The following is a 21,198-nucleotide window of genomic DNA, read 5'->3' as shown; positions in this document are numbered from 1 at the left end:
AGGCTCAGACCCTGTGCAGAGATGCTTCTCCTGCCCCTGGACAGGGCAGGTAACCCCGACTCTCCTCCCTGGGCCAGGGCCAGGCCCCTCCACTGGCATCCATCTCCCCTCGCTTGGGAAGCCCTCTCCCTGCTGCCCCCCATGCGTGCTACTGGGGACAAACCTCAATGTCCCTGCTGCGGGCCACCTCAGTGAAGTTTTCATGCTGCTCTAAAGTCTTGTCAACTTTGTCATCAGTCATGCAGTAGCAGCGTAGCCGGCCTTCCCGTGCATCATTCATCTTGGCAAACACCACGAACTTGGCCATGTAGGGCACGGCCGTCAGCTCCTTGTACAGCACTGTGGCAAAGTGCACGGCCTCGGCTGTGCGCGGGCAGTCGGCCAGCCAGAACCTGCGGGAGGGCTGGGTCAGGGCGCTGCCGGGCAGGTTCCCCAGTGGCACCGGGAGAGCTGCCCCCCCCCGACAGCAAACTGCACAGCAGAGGATGCCCCAAGAGCCCTGGGTATAGGAGCAGCCCCATCCATGATGGGGACCCACCCAAGGACAAAGAATGGCCCCTTCCCTCTGCCCACCCAGTTGTCATGAATGTTTCCTGACGCGTGCCGAGGCAGCATGGGGGTCTCAAGGCTGGAGACAACTGCCCTGCACGTGGGAATGGGGCAGCACCACAATGAGCACAGGGGTGGGAGGCTCTTCCTGGCACAGGCTGCACTCCAAGAGGGCCTGAGGAGCAGCAGATGTCCCCAGATGAGCACATGCTCACCCAGGACTCACCTGGCAGACACATTGGTGGTAAAGTTAGCACACTCGTTTTCATAGACCAGCTTCGTGGTGCCTGTTATGTCTTCCCACTGGGCTTGGGCTGTCCCTCCTGCAGCAGAAAGCAAGGGTGAGCATGCTGCCCTTCCATAAGCCTGGGGTCTGCATCCCCCAGGCATTTGCTCTCTCCACTGCCATGACCTGTCCTTAGCTCCCAGGAGCTGCATCCCACTGAGGCAGCCCAGCCCATCCCCACCAGAGAGCACGCTTGCCTGCGTGGCAGGGGTTGGCAGCCTCACCGATCACACTGCAGAGCAGGCGCAGGCTGGTGGTGTCACCCTCGCCGCTGTCTCGGGGATTGTCCTTCCAGGATGGTGGCAGTGGGATGCGGAGGCCGATGGGGCGGTGGAACTTCCTCCGGCGTGGCTCCACCGTGACGATGGGGCTGAAGGTTGCCTGGTTCCCCAGCAGCTTAGTCACCAGCTCATCGGGCACAGGCTGCGCCTGCGGGCAGCACAAGCAGGGTCATCAGGGCCGGTTTCCCCCGGGCTGGGGCACAGCCTGTGCCTGCTGCCTACCCCTGCCTGCAGGAGCCCAGCTGGGCCCCGGGCCAGGCTCTCTGGGGCTCACCTGCAGGGCCAGCCTCACTCTCTTGGTGACAGCGGTGTCTGGGAAGGTCGCCTGTACCATGGGCACCAGTGTGCTTTTCAAACACCCTCCCTCAGGGCCGATCAGATCGCAGTCCTGGCAAATCCGGGACATGACCACGAAGTAGAGAGGGAAGTCGGTGGTGATGATGCGGCAGACCCTCTTCTTCCCCAGCTCCTCCAGGCTCTCCAGCTCTGCAAGGGCAGCACAGCCATCAATGCTCACACACCAAGCCTGCGGCTGTCACCCACCACCCGCTCTGAGCTGCACCAACCACGCCACACTCAGCCCCATCCCACCACCCAGGCCAGCCGCAGCCCTGGCTGTGGGGAGCCGCATGGTGCCAAGCCCCCGCGTGCCTGGCACACTCACCCTCATCCATGCCGTTGAGCAGCTGGTCCATGTAGCTCTCCTCATAGCGGTTGCGGTGCTCCTTCCAGACAGAGCCATTCTCGCTGCGCAACACCACCAGCTCGCGGTCTCCACGCCCATACGAAGCAAAGTGTGGGATCTCCACAATGACGGGGCTGCAGACAGCAGAGGAAGGGTGCTTGCACCCACACGCTGCTGCTGGGACACGCAGGCAGCAAGGTGGCCCTGCGCAGAGTGCCTGCCCATGCTGTACAGCTGCCAGAGGAGGAAGGCAGGACTGCTCACACCCCTCTGTCTGGGAAACAGGGCTCTGCGCCCAGTGGGACCATGCTGGGCAGGGCTTTTCCTACCACAGCACAGTCACTGCTCCGTTATGCTGGAATGACCCACCCCAGAAATATGCTGCATCTGGCCAGAGGCAAGATCTCTTCTGCACCAGACCCCCAGAAGCAGAGATGGGCACAGGTCTTGCCCCAGCTGGCAGAGACTCCAGAGGAGCCTGGATCCGTCCCCAGTCCTGAGGGACAGCCTCAGTGTGGGCAGCCCCATCCGCTCTGTTCCCAGCTGTGCTCACCTGAGGAACTGGGCTCCGGCGGGCCCCAGGGCAATGATCCGGCTGGCCAGACCCTCCTCCTCAGCCAGCGGCGGGGGTGCAGGCAGCTTTTGGGGCTTCACCAGGCGGCAGGTGATGCGGGTTGGCGCGGCACAGGCGCGGGGCGGGATGACCACGCGCAGTCCATGGTGCCGGCTGCCCCGCATGGAGCCGCCACGGGCGTCCACCATGAAGCTCACCAGGAACCTGGAGCAGGTAGAGACATGGGCAGGTGGGCACCCTGCAGCCGGCTCACGCGCAGAGCATGCATGTGCTGCACGGGCTGGGCACTCACCCTGTGTGCACGGGGCTGGCCACTGGGCTGATGTTATCCGAGGTCTCGGTGGCGGGGCTGCTGGGGATCAGGGAGTCCTCGTCGAACTCCTTGGAGGGCTGTGTAAGGCAGGGAAGAGCCCCCATGGACACAGGGTCCTCTTTGGGAGTGCTGAGCCTGCCCACTCCTCCACAGTCTCACAGCCCTCCCTGGGCAGTCCCGTACCACTGGGACCATCCCCACCACCCATCCCACGTTTTGGCTCTGTGGTGATGGGGGGGTCTCCCCGGCAGGGAATGCCTGGGGGGGGCTGTGGCAGGCTGTGTCTCATGCTCACCTCCTGTGGGGACACCGAGGGCGCATGCAGCAGGCTGACTTGCTCAGCTTCTGTCTCCGCAGGTCCTACCTGCTCAGTCTCCTCCGCTCTGGTCACCACAGTCTCAGGTAGGATGCAGGAGACCTGCAGGACAGCTGGAGACTCCACCCTGGCACGAGAGGGCAGTGACAGCCACTGAAGTGGCAGGCCTGAGCCCCTCAGCCCCCGGTTGTCCCCAAGGAGTCCCGGGACCACTGGACCAAGGCAAACTCAGCAGCAGACCCATGTCCTGGTGCAGGAACAACACCGACTAGCTTTGCCTGGTATGTGAGCCGGTGGGGACTCAGTGATCCATTCCTTGCCCAGAGCTGTCCGTGCCCTGCTGCCATCCCAGCCCAGCACCAGGCTTGCCCCGTGCCCTGTACCCGCTCCCCCCCCACCATCCAGTGCCTCTTACGTTTGCTCCAGTGTCGTCGTGGTCACAAACTCCAGCATCTCCCTCTTGCCCTCCTGGTCCCTGGGATCAGGTGTCCTGGGCTTTGGTGCGATCAACTCCTCCTCTGAAACCAAGAGCTGGCTCAGCATGCAGAGAGGCAGAAGGACAAGGGAGCACAGACATCCAGCCCTTGCCCCCATCCCTCCTCAGGGCTGAAGCCAGGGCCCATCTCTGCTCCCACTGCTGGCCACACACACTTGTCCCCTGGATCTCAGCCAGCCACGGGGCGGCTTTGCCCTCTGCCAGATGGGGTCTGCTGGCCGGAGCAAGGCCCGTGCTGCGGGTCAGTGGGACAGGAGCTGTGTTAGCTGGCAGGAGCCTCGGCTGCTAGCTGACCCCTTTCCCACAGCACCAAGCACAGAGCAGAGCCTACTGGGGACACCCTGGCGTTGGATGCTGGGACAGGAGTGTAGGCAGGGCTGGGGATGTGGGAAGGATGCCCTAACACTGCTGAGTACATCCGCACACCCCCCTTGGAGGCACAAGCCCAGCCAGCGCTGCCTGCTGGCCCAATTAACGCCTGCTAAGGAGCTCACCAGGGTTCGGCTCTCGACAATGCCCTGTGGGAGGGAGTCCAGCACCTCCCAAAGCAGGGAGAGAGTACCAGTGATGGGGAGGGGGCCGTAGCAGCACGGAGACCCTCGAGCACTCAGGTTCGTCCCTGCCCTGGCCAGGACGGCACGGGGGGGTTGTGGAGGGGCATCGGAGTTTGTCACAGAACCAGGCTCTTCTGCCTACCAGGGACAGGGCCTGGGGCAGACAGGGAGCCAGGGCTCCTCCCCAGCGGGGGGATGGCCCCCTTCATGCAGTCACACCACAGCAAGCAGCACAGACACAGATGGGCAGGGCAGAATGGCAGGGCTTGCGCTGGATAGCACCAGCCCAGCAGCAAGGCTCAGCAGATGGATGTGACGTGCGGATGGTTAGTGGCCATGGGGTGAAATGGGCCATTGAGCTGGGGCAGGGGGACACATTTCATACCCATTACTGTGACATGAGCAGTGCCTGCAAAGTAAGAAGAGGCAACGGTGAGGTCTTGGTGGGAGGGAGCAGGAGCGGGCCAGCTGCAGCCGGGCTGGGAGCTGGTACTACCCCGTGGAGCAGGGCACAGTGGGGGGCTCTGCATGCCCAAGGGCTGTCTGCACACTGTCCCTGGGGCATGGGACCATGGAGAGGTCCAGGCATATCGCTCCTGCACAGTGCAGGGAAGCACACGAGCGAGGAGGTGCCGCCCCAGGAGTCTGGCAGGATCCCCTCATCCTCTCCGCAAGACCACTGTGGGGCCACACAGCTCCCCCACCCCGGCCGGCAGGAACGCCAGTGCCCGTCCCCAGGACTGCTGCCTGCCACACTGGCCCAGCGGGCAGATCTCTGGGATGGTGCGACCCAGCTCTGGCCCCTCACCTTCATCCTCTGACACGTCCAGAATCTCGTCTACAGTCTCCGGGAAGCTCATGCGGTGCTTGTCACTGACTGACTGTGGGAGCAGAGCGGAATCAGAGGATGCCAGCCTTCACTGCGCGCCCACCTGCAGCCCTCTCCTCATGCCCAGGCTAGGCACCCAGCTGTCAGCACTGGCCCTGCCCAGCTGTGCTCAGCGGACCTTTGCCTGGCTGCTGCCAGCCCCAGCCCTCCTCCACAGGGTCCTGGTCCCAGTCCCCAGGGGCTCACCGGGATGTCGGTTTCCTCTGTGACGATTTTCAGCACGTCTGTGACAGAAATGTAGCCAAGCCGCTTTGCTATGGCCAGGGGAGTGGTGCCGTTCTGTGCAAGGAGGAAGGACTGGGTCAGCAGCAGCCACAGGGAAGCCCGGGCAGGCGCCCGAGCTTGCCATGGGGCGAGGAGGTGCAGGCGAGCACTGTACTCACTGTGCTGATCTCATTGGGAGAGGCACCGTGCTTCAGCAGCAGCGTCACAACGTCCGTGTGGCCCTGCTGCGCCGCTTGGTGCAGAGGGGTGTAGCCCAGCTGCAGGGGAGGACAGAGGGTGCTGCCATCAGTTCTGGGAGTCTGCTGCCCCAGAAATGTCCCCAGGCCTCACACTGTGCTTCATGCCTGGAGCCCGAGGGCGGCTCCCTCCTTTCCGGGATAAGCAAAGGACTCTGCAGAATCCAGCACTTGCCCGGGACTGTAGCTAGACTACAGCAGCTTCCAGCCATGGAGACAGGAGGGCTTGGAGCAATGTGGGGGGAGAACTGGAAGCAGGGAGGGAGGCTAAGCCTTCCCCATCAACCTGCATGCTGTTGCCCAGGGCAGAAGAGTCCTTGGAGCACAGGCCATCTCTGTACCTTAGTCTTGGCGTTGACATCAGCCTGGTGCTGCAGCAAAAACTTCACCAGCTTGATGTTCCCATAGTGGCTGGCCACATGCAGCGGGGTATAGCCCATCTGAAAGACGAGATCAGGTCTCAGCCTGCCCTCAAGGGTGCTTCCTGCCCTTCTGGCTTGGGTATGCTCAGCCCGTGGGCAAGCCCCTATGGATGAAGGATGGGCTACGCGTACGGGTGCTGCCTGAGAGCCCAGGACCAGGGCAGAGGGCACACTGCAGACCACACCACGTTGTGCCCGGGGGTACAGGGGTAGAGCTGTGGGAGCAGGCAAGAATCATCCCTCCAGGGAGGTGGGGGGAAGAGGAGGAAGAGTCCCCAAGACACAGACAAGATGGTAAGGATGCCTGCGAGAGGGGAGACTCTTGCACAAAGAAAAAGAAAAGCAATGCTCCTCCTGGAGCAGGCTTAGAGGTAGTTCCCCCACGTTTTTCACCATAGCTATGGTCAATGCACTACTTTACCCTGGTCGTTGCATCCACTGTGACTCCGTGTTTCACCAGAACATCAGCAACCAGCACATGCCCCTCTTGGGCCACGAGATGGAGAGGAGTCAGGCCGCTCTGCAAACAGAGGAGGTCTCAGCACAGTGGCAATGCCATCACTGCAGCTCTGCCAGCAGAGACTCTAAGTCAGGTCTCCAACCTGGCAAATTGACCAACACTGTGCTGTTGGCCAGCGCACTGCTGCCCGAATGCAGGGAGGCACTGGGGCCTGGACTACCACCCTATCTGCTACTCCCTACCAGGGTGTTCACCTCCAGCCTGGCAGGATGCGCCAGGACAACTTACCTTGTTGCCTAGGTCGCCATTGGCTTGTTTGGAGAAAAGCAGTGCCACCATGTCTGCATGCCCCTCCTGGGAAGCCACGTGTAGGGGGGTGACTCCCTGCACAGACTCCGCATTTGCAGAAGCCCCGTACTGCAGCAAGCTGCTGGCCACCTCCATCTGGTTCTGCTTGGCAGCAATGTGCAGGGGGGTGTACCCATTCTGCAGGGAGAGAGGCTCATTGCAGTGCTCAGCCCCTGCCGAGCAGACCAGCGGGGACAGAAGGTGCCACCTTGCCTCTCCAGGCCAGGCCTGCCCTTCCTAGTCGTCTCCAGAGCTCAGGGATGCAGGCTCACAGCCAAACCATCTCCCTGACAGCAACCAGCCCTGACACCGAGGCCAAATCCCACTCTTCCAGCCAAGTCAGCACAGGGGTTTCAAAGACCACCTGCCTCAGGTTCGACTGGTATTGGCTGTCCTGCAGTTTTCCACACATGAATTTCCACAGCAGTATTCAGCCACCTGGAGCTGTGAGAGGCCAGGGCAGACAGACACCTCCTAGAACGTGTCTGGCTGAGGTGTGGAGCAAAACTCGCAATATGCAGGATTAGTATTCAGGCAGAGACTGCAGGGCCTTGAGCACTGCCTTTGCTGCCACGCTGCAGGAGCAAGGCAGCTGGCAGACACCCTCTGCCCAGGGTGACGCGCAGGCTGTCAGTGACGCAGACCAACGGGGGATTGGCGCCGGTACCGGCTGCTCCCGATGGCCGCCCAGCAAGTCTGCCGGCAGCCTGCGCAGGGGGAGAGGGGAAGGAGTGCCAGATGGGGAGGGCCGGCACCAGCAGCCACTTGTCTGTTCTGAGGGTGCAGCTTCTGCAAACAATGTGGAAACTGAAGCTGCCGGTCTGCTCTGTGGGGAGATGTTCCCCACGCTCAGGCAGAGCGGGGCGACTCTCACGAGCTCGTGGGTTTTCTGACTCACTGCTTCATAGCTGCATGCAAACATTCATGTGTGGTTTCCCAAAGTGCCAGACTGCAGCGCTGCTCTGCAGGGCTTGCCATGGAAACACGTCCCCAAGCAACAGCCACAACGCTGCCAGCAGGGACTACCCCTGACGTACCCTGTCTGCTGGAACAGGAGGACTGCCCGGCACCCCTGCCTGCCCCACGTGCTGGTGCAAGGGACAGGCAGGCGTGAGCAGCAGGCCTGGAGAGTGGCTGGTGGTGATCGGTCCCTTCTACACTCCCTGAGTGTCAGGGTTGAGGGGCAATGCTGGCCCCAGGCTGGCAGCCACTGGACACATGACATATCCCCATGTCCCCAGGGACACCCAGTCCAGCCTTACCCAGGCCGAGCTGTGCGGGGAGCTCCCCTTGGGAAGCAGCAGCTTGACGATCTCCAGGTTGTTGTGGTGCACAGCCACGTGCAGCGGGGTCAGGCCGTTCTGGGGAGGGGGAAAGGGCACAGACAGGTGAGACAGAGCCTCTCCCCGTACCACACCACTCCTCCCACTGACACAGGAGCAGCACTCACCTTCCCTGCTGCATTGGGGTGAGCGTCACGTGCCAGCAGCAGCTCTGCCACATCCACCTTCCCATACTTGGCTGCAACGTGGAGAGGGGTAAATCCTTTCTGAGGAGAAAGGCAGCCCATCACAGGGTGTACAGGGATGAGGAGGAGAGCACTGGCACGTGCTGCAGCACAGGAGGAGGCTGCCCCTCCCGTGATGGGGACACTGTGCCACCAGCCTGCCCAGCCGGGTCACGCCTTCAGCGGCAGTGGCCACAGCAGCCTACCTTGGTCATGCAGGTCTGTGAGGCCCCCTTTTCCAGCAGGGCCAGGGCCGTGTCCACATGCCCCTCTCTGGCGGTGATGTGCAGGGGCGTGTGTCCCGCTGTTGTGGCCAGGTTGGGGTTGGCGTTGTTCTCCAGCAGGAGTTTGACCATGTTGGTGTGGCCGATGCGTGCAGCACAGTGCAGAGGAGTCTGGTCATCCTGCAAGGGAGGCAGAGAAGCTGTTTTGGCAGATCTGGACCAGTCCCTTGCTCGCCATGCCAAAGGGGCCCCGGTCCTGCTCCTGCTGTTGCACAGCCCCTGGCAGGCCGGGCTCTGGGCAGGCGAGAGCAAGGAAACCAGCACCGGCTGTTCCCAGAGCTGGACTATCACACAGGTTCTCTGTACCTACCTTGGCCTTGGCGTTGGCTTTGGCTTTGTTCTGCAGCAGGTACTTTGCCACATCCATGTGCCCTGCTCTGGCTGCCATGTGTAGGGGTGTCTCCACTTTCTGCACCAAGGACAGGATAAAGTGGTGAGGCCGTAGGAGGGGATATGCCTTCCTGCAGTTGTTCCTCTGGTCTGAGCACAGGAGAGCAGTGCCCACAACCTTTTCTGGCCCCTACTAGTTCCTCCTGCCAGCACAAAGCGGGGGGCACCACGGGGTCACCACAGAGAGAGCAGGACTCGGGCAATCCCCACCTCCTGCTGGACCCTGCCACGCTGAGTTCCCACAGCCCCAGCCAGGGTGGGACTCACCACATTGGACACATTAGGAGAGGCTCCACGCTGCAGCAGGGTCTTGACGATGGGCAGGTGCCCCATGAAGGCGGCCACATGCAGGGGGGTCAGGCCAGACTGTGGAGAGAAAGGGGCCAGGAGCCAAGATGGGGGCTGATGGCCTTGCCAACATGTCTTCCCGCCCCCTCCTCCCCCTCCCCAGGGCACAGAGGCAAACTCTGGGTCCACAGCCTGGCCCCGGCAGCCTGGCAGGTGAGCTGAGGGGAACACGGAGAGCTACTGCCTCCCCTGCAGTCCCCCTGCCCTGCAGGGAGCAGGCTGTGGGGAGATGCTGCCAGGCTCAACAGGTCCTGAGCTGCAAAGAGCTCTAAGCCACAATGAAGAAGGTGCCTGGGGAGCAGCAGAGGCAACAGGGCCACCATCCCCTGCAGCGCCGCCTGCTCTGCACAGGCAGCAGCAGGAGAGCTGGGGCTGGGCTGCAGCCCACCTACCTCTGTGACGGCATCGATGGAGGCACCTGTCTTCAGCAGCAGCTCCATCACCCGGATGTGGTTCTTCTTGCAGGCGATATGGAGGGGTGTGAAGCCATTCTGCAGACAGAGAGATGGACAGTCATTTGCGAGAACTCTCCCTCTCCCCCGCCCCAGCCCTGCCTGCCCTGCCTGCCCCTCCTCACTCACCAGGGCTCGGGAGTTGGGCTTGGCCCCCTTTTCCACCAGCAGCTTGGCCACCCGGTGGTGCCCGCAGTGCGCGGCCACGTGCAGCGGTGTTAGGTGGTCCAGGGTGATGTCGTCGATCTCGGCGCTGTACTGCAGGAGCAGGCGCACGCAGTCCAGGTGGTCGCCCTGTGCTGCCATGTGGATCGGCGACAAGCCGTTCTGCGACCGCGGAGCGGGGCCTCAGGGCTGGGCCAGGAAGGGGACCAGGCATCCCACCCAGCCCCTGCCTCGCTCCCCTGGCCACAGCTCTGGGGCAGAAGAGATGGCATGTTCCCCCGGGTGCTACCAGAGAGGAGCCCTGAAATCCCTCACCGAGACTTACAGGGGAGCAATGCTGAGCAAAGGGCAGGGCCTGAAGAGCTGCTGCCACGGGGCAGGCTGTCCCCAGGCCATCCCCTTCTCAGGGCTGGTCCCTTCGAAGCATGCAGCCCTCAGGCAAAGGGCTCCAGCTAAGGCCAAGGAGGAGGTCAGGAAGCTTGACCCCTTGGCAGGCCAAAAACTCAGCCCCAGCCCAGCCACGGGTGGCATCCAGGAACTGTGCACAGCTTGTCACCCCCCTGTGCTGCCCTGGGACCTGGCACCAAGCACAACCCCACAGAGTCCCATGGGTACCTTGGTTTTGGCTTGAATGGGAGCCCCGTGGTCCAGCAGGATCTCTGCAATTCGCACATGTCCATTGCGAGCTGCACAGTGGAGAGGGGTCAGCTCATCCTGGGGAGAGAGAAGGGTTCAAGGGCTCAGCATGGGCAAGGAAAGGCAGAGCTCCCCTCAGGCAGGAGTGTAACAGGGACTTTGGACTTGTTTGCAGAATAAGGCAAAACTGAGCCTGCCCTCAGCCCCCAGGGCACACCCACTGTAGCCATGCAGCCTCCTCTCACGTCTACATGCACCAGCAAAAAACCTGGTCCACCCTTTTGGTGCACCAGGGACCTTCCCTCACACACCCAGCAAGATGTTCACAGGGTATGCACTGGGCAGCGCTCCCTGGATGCAAGGAGCTCAGGGAGGGGAACGGCCCATGTACTTGCTGGTGATTCAGAAGCAGTCTCACCTTGGTCCTTGTCTCTATCTGGGCCCCGCGGTCCAGCAGCAGCCGTACCATGATGATGTTGCCGCGGCGGGAGGCTATGTGCAGGGGAGTGATCCCATTCTGACAGAAGGAACGGCAGTCTGTTAGAGGGAGCAACCCCTTCTCTTTCCCCCATGGGGCTGCGAGGAGGCATGGGGCAAAGGACAGAGGGCAGGGGAGAGCTAAATCCTTGCCCAGGGATGGCACAGGGGAACAGCTTGTTTCACAGGGCTGGGAGAGAGGGTGAGCACCTGCTCCTGCCTGCAGCTAAAAGGCTGTGGACCGAAGCTGCACAGAGCTCGCAGGAAAGTGCCAGCTCACGGATTTGGCTGCACCCATGGAACTGGAAGAGGCACACCAACTGCAGGGGCTATAAGCTCTGCCCTGCAGCGACAGCACCAGCTTTCCCTCAGCCTGGACACAAGGGCCCAAGAGCTTCCAGGGATGCATGGCTGCATCCGACAGAGGGGAGACATAGTTGAAAAGGCCCACGGTGGTTATTAATGGCAACTCCCCACACGTGCATCAGTGCGCTACCTTCTGCATGGTCCCACCTCACCCGTGTACCCTGGCAGCTGCTGCTGCACCTACATGGAAAGGAGGCATAGCATCCTCCTCTGGTGCTGGAGCAATGACAGTCCCAGCAGCCTTCCCGCTTTGCACTCACCTGGGGTGTGAAGTTGACACTGGCTCCACGGTTCAGCAGTAATTGGGCCACATTGAGATTCTCGTAGTGGGCTGCAATGTGCAAGGGGGTAAATCCAGTCTAGGGGAAAGAAGGAGGGATCAGCCCAGCCAGACACATGCCCCCGGCTGAAAGGATGGATAAATACAGCATACCAAGCTGCTGTTCTCCCTGGGGATGTGGGAAAGCTCCCAGAGACAGGATGGGAAAGCCACACACCTTGGAGAGGACGTCAGCATTGGGGTCATTCTGCAGCAGCACAGCAGCTGTGCGAGTGTCATCGTTGCGGGCTGCAATGTGCAGGGCGGGCAGGCGGACCTTACCCTTAGTCCCATAGTTGATAAGGTGAGCAACCACGTTCTCATGCCCTTGCTGCAGAGCCACAGCTAGTGGCGTGAAGCCGTCCTGCCAAGGAGAGGCAGGTGAGAGGCGGAGAGCTGAGGAGCCATGGCAGCACCTGGCACATCCAAGAGCAGCCACAACAAGCAGGGCCCTAGGGTCCTCCCCAAGGATCTCACCTCTGTGGCTACATTCTGGTTGGCTCCATTTTCCAGCAAGAACTTGACAACTTCCAGGTGGTTTTCCTGTGCTGCCATGTAGAGGGGTGTGAAGCCTTTCTGCAAACACAGGGCCATGCACATCAACACAACTCTTCCTCAAGCTCCTTGCAGATCTACACACCATCAACACCCACAACCCCAGCTCATTGAACTGGGACAAAAGCATACACATTGTGGATGGGGAAAAAGGAAAAGACTGACAATGGTGGAGCAATCACAGAGAGCTGGAGCCCAAGGCTCCCCACATCCAGAAGAACCAGGGGATGCTTCACAGCAACAGTCAACCCAGGAGACCCTGCCTTCCACTCACTGCCACTACTCTCCCTTGATTCGGGGACGTTTCTCCCATCAGGCAGAAGTTGAAGAGCTTGCAGCCCCACCAGGCCCAAGAAAGAGAACAAAGGAGGCACAGTGTGCAGAGCTGCAGGGGTTGCTAGAGGCATCAGCCATGAGTCCTCCCAGGATGAGTTCAGCGTGCTTGTGCGTGCTGCCATGGACTCCCTCAGCAGAGAGACCACGCTGGTCTCCCCACATCCCTCAAGACTCCCTCCCCACCACTTGCACACTCGTCTTCTCTCAGGAGTCTGGCAGAGCAGTCCTTGCCCCTGAACAGGACTAGAGAGAAACTGTAAAGGGCTGCTGAAGTGCCCATGCTGGGCACAGTTCCCACCATGAGGACACCACCATCATGCATGCTGGGTGCTTTTCCCACCCCAGCCCAGGTCACTCTACCTGTGACTGCGCATTGACGTTGGCCCCGTAGTTCACCAGTTCCCGGACCACGTCCTGTTGTCCAGCCAGGGCAGCGATGTGCAGAGCTGTGTTTCCCTTCTGAAAGACACCACAGGGCAGCACTCAGGGGCTGGAGCAGCCCAGTATGCCAGGGAAAGATGGGCCTGACATGTGCTAACACACATGCAACAGAGCAGCTGGCCAGGGGAAGCCTGTGGGGCCAAGCAGCCCTTGCTCCATGCCCCATCCTGGCTATAAACCAGGCAGCTACCCTTCACATTTGCTGGCCAGGGAAGAGAGTGATTTCATCTTTCCCATGAAGTTACTGGCAGCAAAAGCTGTATGCATTGTCAGGCTCTGTGTATCTCCAGCACTGAGAGATGAGGAGGGGAGGGAGGATGGGGGAGCTGAGCTGGCAGTCTTCAGGCAAAACTGCAGTGTGCACCCTGGTAGCCAAGGCATCCCAGCAGAGCGAAGGGATGATAAGCAGGCTGGAAAATGCAGATACAGGCTCTTCCGACTTGTGCCTTTGGGCGGTGTGGCAGAATGCCAGACTCTGCTCCGTGCCCCGAGCCCTGCCAGAGCCCTGGGGAGGTGGCAAGCCAGGCCCCCTCCTGCTCTCGCAGCCCTTCAGATGGTGCTGGAGGCTGCTCATTTGTCAGCCCTGCTTGCTTGCACCGTTGTCTCGCTTGTCACCGAGCAAGAACCACACCCCACCATGGTGATGCAAGGAGAGAATGATATGTTATTTACGGAGCACCAGAGCTCTCCAGGCTTGCGACAATGGTACCAAGGCCATCTCAGTGTTGCAGCACGCAGGGGCTGCCCTGGGGCAGCGAGGGCTGACCGGAGCCAGCAGCCAGTGCCGGGAGATGTGAGTAAAGACAGCACTAGCACATGTTGTGGCTTCTGTTACTCCCCTCTTGAGCTCACAGTGGCCCCCATGGCCCCCACGGGGGAGAGGCATGGGTGGAGAGGAACCTCCCACCCACCTGGAGGTGCCCAGCACGGCTTCCACTGCGCTGAAATCAGAGCCTGGTCCCCAGGCCCCAGCCCAGCAGCACTGCCATCAGCACAACCTTTCCAGGGGCTGAAAGCAAACAGCATGATTCACTGCTCAGCTACTGCTGGTGTGTCTGGCAGCAATGGCAGGGTGCGGAGTTGTGACTAATGTGACCAGAATCCCTTGTCCTCACCTTGGTCGTTGTCTCCAAAACGATCTCCTTGTGCAGCAGCTCCACCACCATTTTCACGTGGCCCTCCTTGGAGGCCAGGTGCAAGGCATTCAGCCCATTCTGGAGGGAGCAAAGGTGGGAGAGGGGCATTAGTCACCTGCTGGGGCTGGGGCTCTCCAGGGAACCCCCTACTCTGAGCTCCTGTGCAGACACGACTGTGGGCACTTGGCCCGTGCTGGAGAAAGTCCAGGCTGGTGGGAGCAGGAGCTGTTGCTTTGCCCTCAAGCCCTGCGCTGGCATCCAGCACGACAGCCATGGTTAGCTCCATGCTGCCAGGGCAACTGCACGCGGCCGAATGCTGAGTTGCTGACTAACGCTGGAGGTCTCTCCATGAGTGAAACATGCAGCCCCCGTAGACGATTTCCTACGGATGGGTGGCACCACAGCTCAGCGTGTGTGTGTTTGGTGCCACAGGCACTGTTTCAGTCCTCCCTTCTCATGACACATCCCTGATGTCAGCTCCTGCCTTTGCTCAAGTGACTTTCCTTGGGGTGCCCCTCCCCGCAATCGCCTGCCCACAGTCAGGCTTTTCAAACCTAAAGCACAGAGCTGAGCTTTGTGTATGGCCCACAGTGAGGATGCACCAGAGCTGCTGTGTAAGTGTACATACAAACCTTAAATATTAACATTTACGCAGAGAGAAGTGCAGTGAGAAGCTCTGCCTGGGACAACGATTTTATCAAGCAGCAGCCAAATTTAGTTCGCAATAGCTCAGGAGCTTCCAGTTCAGCAGCTGGCTTCTTCCTGGCTTTGCAGACTGCCTACCAACAGACCCATCCTGCAGCCCATGCTCAGCAGAGGGTCTGCTTTGCTCCCTCAGAGTTTAGCTGCAGCAAAGGGTGCAGAGAAAACATTGGCTGTGCCACTGCTAAGCTCTACCATTTCCAGGAAGCTCCCAAACAAATGAAGTGACTTCTCAGGAACATCTCTGCGTGTGCCCCAGTTTAGCTTGCCTTTTTCCTACATACGGAACCTGAGCACTAGGAGCAAAGGGCTGGCCAGTGCCCTTTTAGCATCCCTGGGCTGTCAGAAGGAGGTGTCAGGCCAGTCAGCACCCTAGAAACTGCTAAAACAGCTTCTGCTCCATTATTTCCCAAACCCTCTTCCGCTTCCCAGATGTGAACAAAAGGGCTGGGATATGTGCTGGCAAAGAGGTTAAATACTTGCAGGCAATTTCAGATGTCACTTTTTCCCCAGAAGGCAAACTTCCCTTGTCCCTCACTTCTCCCAGGTGGATGCACTATGTTTACTCACCCCTACGCAATGCTGTCACGTGGCAGAGAGACGCCAGCTCCCTGGGAGCACACAGTCCTGCCCAAGTACTCCACCTCCCAACCATCTGTTTCGGCTCCTGTAGAGTACTGGAAGGTCACTTCACAGAATTACTTCATCCCCACCTGAATATAGGTAGGGGAGCAGAAAATGCCTGGGGAGGCTCCAGTTCCAGCCCTCAACACTCCAGTTAAACTTAGAACAGCTTCAAGAGTGTTATCATACTGGAAAAAGGTTTTCCACCCTCTCTCACTCAAAGCACCAGCTATCCAGGATCATAGTCAAAGAGTCACAGATTCTTTGCTCAACTCTGATTACAGCACAAACAGCAAAAACCTAAAAATCCACAGGCTTCCTCAGCACACCAACTCCAAAGTCCCCTACAGCCTCAAGCACAAAAGGCCTGCTTCCAAGGGAAAATGAAGTGGGAATGCTGCAACACCCACAGAACAGAGCCACCGAAAGGAAACCCTCCCCAACCAGGCCTGGCTACACTGAGCCCACTGCCTCGATCAAGCCCAGCTTCTTTGACTAAGACACACCTACACAACCCCATACAGATGGTCACTGACGCCCTTACCTTCATGAGCTCACAAGTTGGATATGTGGTCACAGACACACATACTTTTTCTCAGTTACACTCACGCAACAAACGCCTGAAGTGCAAGACCACAGATGCTCGGTTGCTCTCCTCAGCACATATGCCCTTTTACGCAAGGGATTCATAAATAACCTTTTGAATGCTGAAAACCTGTGAGGAATCATTATTCTCTGGCCTTACAGCAATAAGCGCAATGTTTGCAGAAGATCGTTTCCCAGCGGCCCATCGATATTTCTGCTCCAGGAACAATACAGGCTGTTTTGCACATTTGCTTTGGCTTGACAGCTCACCTGACCCAAAACCGCCACGGGATGTGCTTAATTTGAAAGGTGCTGTATTCCCCTCACTAAGTGCCACAAACGCTTCCCAGAAATCCTAGTCGCTGGCTGTCAATGCGACAAACACAGCCCTACAGAAAAACACAAAAGGCGAGACTTTGAACTCAGCCTGTACCAAAGCAGGGCCCTGCCCTGGACTGCCCATCAGGACTGTGACTGGCCACCCCAACAGAGACTATCTCCTGGCACCCGTGTGCTAGTACAGTGCCGTTCCCTGCTGGTGAGGGTCCTGGCAGGAAGGTGCGCTCCTCCTCAGGCCTCCAGCTCCCCATGGATGAGATGGGAGCATGCAGGAATTCAAAACACAAGAGAGGTGGATGATGAAGACACTGATGCAGATGGCAGCAATGAAGGGGATGAAATCGTCGGGATGAAGATCAGATGGCATGTCAAGGTCTCTGCACTTGAGTAAGAATACAGGGCCTGTGGGATAGGTCTGACCACATATATCCCTCTTTATTCTATACAGGACATGTGAGGTTGGACCTTTCCCACAGGTCTGATATTCCTCAGAAGGAAACCCCAAAGTGCCATCTAACCTCAGGGAGATGGCAGGAACCAGTGCAAAGACGTCACTGAAAGAAGTGCCTCATACTGTTGTAGCCACGTGCTCCCCGTCAAGGTGTTAAATCCCCTCATCAGCACCAGAAATCTGGCTGGAAACAGGACTCGCAGCCGGTCAGTGGAGACAGCTGATGACTGACCATCTCTCTGGGCGAGGAAGAAGTTCAAAGCCATCGTCTTTAACTTGTGGCTGGGTCTCCCTGTTTTAATTCTTTGCAGAGCCCTCTCCAGAATCACATATTCCTCTGCACTAGAGCAGTACAGGAGCAGCGGATGCAGAAATCCTCCCTCTGCTTTTAGGCTTGTCATCGGAAATGAGTGAACATCCGTGTCGCGCTCTGCTTGTGGAGTCTCCCATCTCAGAAGGCATGGGCCAGCGTGGCCAAACACAGCCCCCACCTACTCCTGCCCCTCTCCTCCAGACACCCACAGAAACTGGCAGAAGGGAATTCTCTGAGCCACTTGTGAACAGGCAAAGATGATTTTCCCTGCCAGGCTTTGCTCCAGCCTCTGCACACACAGGGCATACATGAATGTGCCACACATGGCAGCATCGCCAGTCCTTCCCGGAGAGGAGAGCGGCACAGACTTCAGCAGCAGGATCTCCCTGGTCCGTGTGACCTGCCTTCCCACAGGTCTGTAAGGGAGCAGTGGGTGCATTAAACACCCACGCATTAAACACCCACACATTAAACATTTGTCTCTGCTCATTTGTACCTAAGCGTTTGGAAGCAGGAGCAGTGTGACTGCTTACAGCGACTGGCCCGCTGCTGTGGCTCAATTACAGGGGCTTCTGATCCCCCAAGAGAGACTAAGGGAGCAGCAGTTGGGTTTAATGACTGGGCCAAATTCTGAAACGAAGCACAGCAACTTGGAAGATCCTGCCAGGTGCAAGCACGTGATCTGCTCAGTGCCAAGTGCAAGCCAAGTCCTGCAGCCCAGTGATAAGAGCATGTCACACGGCCTCTCCGCTTTTCAAACCCTGTACATCTCCAAAATGGTTACAGGGTCAGATCCTCTAACCCACCAACAGGACCCCATGGAAAATCCTCAAAGGACTCTGAAACTGAAAATCTTCTACCTCTTCTCCCCACAAGACCCCTCTGATCTAAATCCCCTATGTCCCCACATAGCCCCAGGATAGAAGTCTTTGAGAGTATCTGGATGCTGATTATGAACTAATAATCCAGATAATACGGTGATGAATAAAATGAGCATCTCCTGAGCTTTCCCCAAACCTCATCTAGTGTCCCAGAGAGGAGAATGCAAGCTGCAGCGTGCCCCAGGGGCCTGCAGAAGCCCAGCATCCCTGGACGGTACCATCAGTCAGAAAAGAAAAGGAGACGGTGACGTTTCCTGGGGGAACCTGTCTGCAATAACTGCACTGGCCACTGCAGTGCACAAATCAGTACGTCTGAACTACACTTGGTTTGGGGACTTGATACTGAACCAGGTGAATATACATTTGTGCTGCCTGCTGAGTCAGCCTCCCCAGAATCACTACTGCTCTGGAAAGCAGCCGACAGTGCAGCCTGTCTGTGGCCCCTGCTCAGCCCAAGCCCCCTGAGTCTCTCCCTACAGCACCTACCCCAGTTCGGCTGAGCCACCTGCATTTGGCAGCTACACAGATACAAAATGTTCTGTCGACCATGTGCAAACAATTCCTCTGTGCCTGCAGCTCTCCTTTCCTGGGGCAGAGCTGTCTCTGCTCTGGGCTAGGAGGGGCCCCACCTGCCCAACACCTCCCAAGCCACCAAGACTGGCATTTTGCAAACATCCCCTGCTTGTGTTAAGCTGCAGCTTCTGGGAATCTGAAAGCCTGAGCATTGCAGGCAAGGGGAATATCCCCAAGAGTGATTCCTGTGACGTCCCAGCCACTCTTCACAGCTATCTATCTGCTCTGCCCTCTGATAAGCAGCTGAGCCCCTTCCAGCTGTCCCAGTTGCTTGTCACCCTAAAGGAGCCTCAGATCTCCCCCAGTGCTTACCTGTTAATGCCCTTTGCTACACTCCAGCCAGCACTGCCAGGCTCCCAAGATCTTTACAGCTATTGCTACCCTCCCTGCCCCAAAGACAACTGGTCCAGGTCTGCCTTCTGGTCAGCCGTTTTCCTCCCCAGCATAGGACCTGTTTCCACCCAGCTGAAGCGTGGAAGCCTCCCCAGTGAGGGACCGCTCTCATGCTGCAGTCTGCCCTGCGTGGCCTCTCCCCTGAGCTCAATTCTGGTTAGGAGCTCCTGTGCCTGCTGCCTGGCACAGGCAGGGACAAGGGGCTGCAGGTTGCCTGGAGCCTGGCAGGGGATGGTGCAGGTGAGAGGAGGATGGGTTCTGCCAGGACACTCAACTCCGCACCCCAGGGATCCCCCCACTGCGCTGGCAGTCATGGCTCCATGCTCTGCCTGGGTGGTGCGCACCTACCCCTCAGCCAGGTATGCCACAGCTCTGGAGACATGTGCCTGGAGGCTGCACAATGCCTCTGCAGAGCAGATCATCCCCAGAAAATCACCTTCGCGCAGCAAAGCTGACGTTGCGCTCCACCTAACACAGCAGCTCTTTTGTGTCACCCCCAGACGCTTCATCGGGAGCCAGGCACATCAGGCGCAGGAGGGGAGTGGGGTCAGGACAGGCAGCCTCTGCCACAAAGTTTTTAAACTTCCTCTGCCAGGCAACTTATTACCAGCCAACTTATACTCTGCTCCATGGCAGGTAGGACTGTGGGATCAGGGCAGGTGCTCCCGATCAGCTACGCAGAGCAGAGCAAGCGAGCAGCCATGGGGAACCTCCCTGCCTCCATCCTATGGGAGCAGTGTAAGGAAGGGGTGCAGTGACTGCCACTGGGCCTGGGGGAGCCACTGCATGGCACCATTTTCACATGAACTAGAGATGGTACCAGAAGCCCTGTGGGTTTCACCTACCTGGTTACAGGTGTTAATATCTACCCCATTCCTGAGGTGATCCAAGGCTTTGTCCAGATTCCCGGATCTTGCAGCTCTCAAGAAACTGGTTGCAGCATCGGCCTTGGGGAAAAAAAGAAAAAGCATGAGACTCAGTGTCCCCTTGTTCTCCCCCATCACCAGCACAGGGCCAGCTCTTCACTCAGTTGCAGAGAACATGACTACAGAGACCAGGCAGAAAAGGCAGAGGCCGGGCAGGTCAAGGTGGCAACTGCTGGGACAGAGTGAGGTGCCCCAAATCAGACAGCAAGAACCAGGGCTGGGACCTGGACTTAGAGTGAAGAGCATCCAGATGATGGGGCAGGAGAGCCGTGCAAGGTCTGCAGCTCATCCCAGCACTGTGGGTGGGGTAGGGAGGAAGCTCTAAGGGGTCTCCTGCAACCATGGCAGCCTCCCTTGGCCCACGAAACGCCTCTGTGTCCTGGCTGAGAGACTGCAGCGATGGACGAGGCCTAGGCTGCAGTTGTGGTGAACCCACCCCTGCTGTCCTCCAGAAACCGCTGGGTAGCCGCGGCGGTGAGTTCGAGTACTGGCACCAGGGACAGTGACCCTGGCTGAGCACCCCACAGCCAGGAAAGTCGCAACGCTCTTTTCCAACAGAAACAAGGCAGTGCCTCCCTGCACCACTAAAACACAGCCACCCCAGGCAAGGCACAGCAATACTTTGAGCAACACTATTTAGCAGTGTAAGGCAGCAAATGAAGACCATGGGATGGCTCACCAGAAGCTGGAGAACAACAGGGTAGAAAGGCAGCAATGTGGCTCTGTGAGGCTGGGACCTTGGACTGGCAACTACGAGCTGGTGCCTGCCTGCTAGGTCTAGCCCAAAGAGCTCTCTGCAGCAGAGAGCTGTGAGACATCCATGGCAAGGGTGCAGGACACACTCCTCTGCCTTCAGCTCCGATAGAAAATCAGAACCCCTCTTGTACCACTCACGTTGGGACCGACCAAGGGACCTCCTGTGCCACGAGAGCCTACATCCTGCCATCCCAGGCGATCCTGTAGTGCCCACAGCCTGGCTGCGGAGGAGCGCCCAGGATCGGGAAGCTCCTGGACAGGAGCTGGAAGCAGCACGGCCACAGAGGACAGCACTGGAGGCAGACCTAGGCAGGATGATGCACCACAGGCGTTCAGGGCTCCTCTCTTCCCTTCTCTTTGCCGCCTCAGCCATTCAAATTTGGACTTTGGAGCAGCACAACTCGGCTGCCTTCTGCTCTCCTCCATCTGCCTCCCCCAGCCCATCCTTTCTGCCCGACCCTCCTACCCCAGCGAAATGTAGCCATGTCCTGGGCTCACCGTCCTGCTACCCCCTGCAGAAGGAAGGCCCACAGACAGGGTGTCCTGGCCACCACTGTGCCGGGCACACCCTGCAGAACTCAGCCTGGGCTCCCGCAGCAGTGGCTGGCT

The 21,198-nt window shown here is 59.0% G+C and overlaps 1 protein-coding gene across 2 annotated transcripts in view; it reads right to left on the bottom strand.

Moving 5' to 3' along the window:
- The window catches only part of ANK1 (ankyrin 1), a 69,234-nt gene that overhangs the window by 11,193 nt on the left and 36,843 nt on the right, over positions 1 to 21,198 (bottom strand). The window contains exons 2-32 of one of the 2 annotated variants that reach the window (XM_050910143.1): positions 19,753 to 19,854; positions 14,026 to 14,124; positions 12,830 to 12,928; positions 12,056 to 12,154; positions 11,757 to 11,942; positions 11,520 to 11,618; positions 10,835 to 10,933; positions 10,396 to 10,494; positions 9,745 to 9,942; positions 9,556 to 9,654; positions 9,083 to 9,181; positions 8,736 to 8,834; positions 8,348 to 8,545; positions 8,085 to 8,183; positions 7,897 to 7,995; positions 6,575 to 6,772; positions 6,248 to 6,346; positions 5,746 to 5,844; positions 5,327 to 5,425; positions 5,130 to 5,222; positions 4,863 to 4,935; positions 4,440 to 4,463; positions 3,420 to 3,522; positions 3,053 to 3,131; positions 2,668 to 2,765; positions 2,355 to 2,579; positions 1,781 to 1,935; positions 1,391 to 1,602; positions 1,060 to 1,264; positions 776 to 872; positions 164 to 392 (exon numbers count right to left, since the gene is read on the bottom strand). In XM_050910143.1, coding sequence (XP_050766100.1) covers positions 164 to 392; positions 776 to 872; positions 1,060 to 1,264; positions 1,391 to 1,602; positions 1,781 to 1,935; positions 2,355 to 2,579; positions 2,668 to 2,765; positions 3,053 to 3,131; positions 3,420 to 3,522; positions 4,440 to 4,463; positions 4,863 to 4,935; positions 5,130 to 5,222; positions 5,327 to 5,425; positions 5,746 to 5,844; positions 6,248 to 6,346; positions 6,575 to 6,772; positions 7,897 to 7,995; positions 8,085 to 8,183; positions 8,348 to 8,545; positions 8,736 to 8,834; positions 9,083 to 9,181; positions 9,556 to 9,654; positions 9,745 to 9,942; positions 10,396 to 10,494; positions 10,835 to 10,933; positions 11,520 to 11,618; positions 11,757 to 11,942; positions 12,056 to 12,154; positions 12,830 to 12,928; positions 14,026 to 14,124; positions 19,753 to 19,854 — 3,861 coding nt within the window. Of the gene's footprint in view, positions 1 to 163; positions 393 to 775; positions 873 to 1,059; positions 1,265 to 1,390; positions 1,603 to 1,780; positions 1,936 to 2,354; positions 2,580 to 2,667; positions 2,766 to 2,983; positions 3,132 to 3,419; positions 3,523 to 4,439; positions 4,464 to 4,862; positions 4,936 to 5,129; positions 5,223 to 5,326; positions 5,426 to 5,745; positions 5,845 to 6,247; positions 6,347 to 6,574; positions 6,773 to 7,896; positions 7,996 to 8,084; positions 8,184 to 8,347; positions 8,546 to 8,735; positions 8,835 to 9,082; positions 9,182 to 9,555; positions 9,655 to 9,744; positions 9,943 to 10,395; positions 10,495 to 10,834; positions 10,934 to 11,519; positions 11,619 to 11,756; positions 11,943 to 12,055; positions 12,155 to 12,829; positions 12,929 to 14,025; positions 14,125 to 19,752; positions 19,855 to 21,198 lie in introns of both variants that reach the window. The other variant, XM_050910142.1, reaches the window with a different exon arrangement.

The sequence above is a fragment of the Gymnogyps californianus genome, chromosome 23 (assembly GCF_018139145.2).
Source record: "Gymnogyps californianus isolate 813 chromosome 23, ASM1813914v2, whole genome shotgun sequence".
In the NCBI taxonomy this organism is placed as follows: Eukaryota; Metazoa; Chordata; class Aves; order Accipitriformes; family Cathartidae; genus Gymnogyps; species Gymnogyps californianus.
This window is presented reverse-complemented; position numbering and strand designations above follow the sequence as displayed.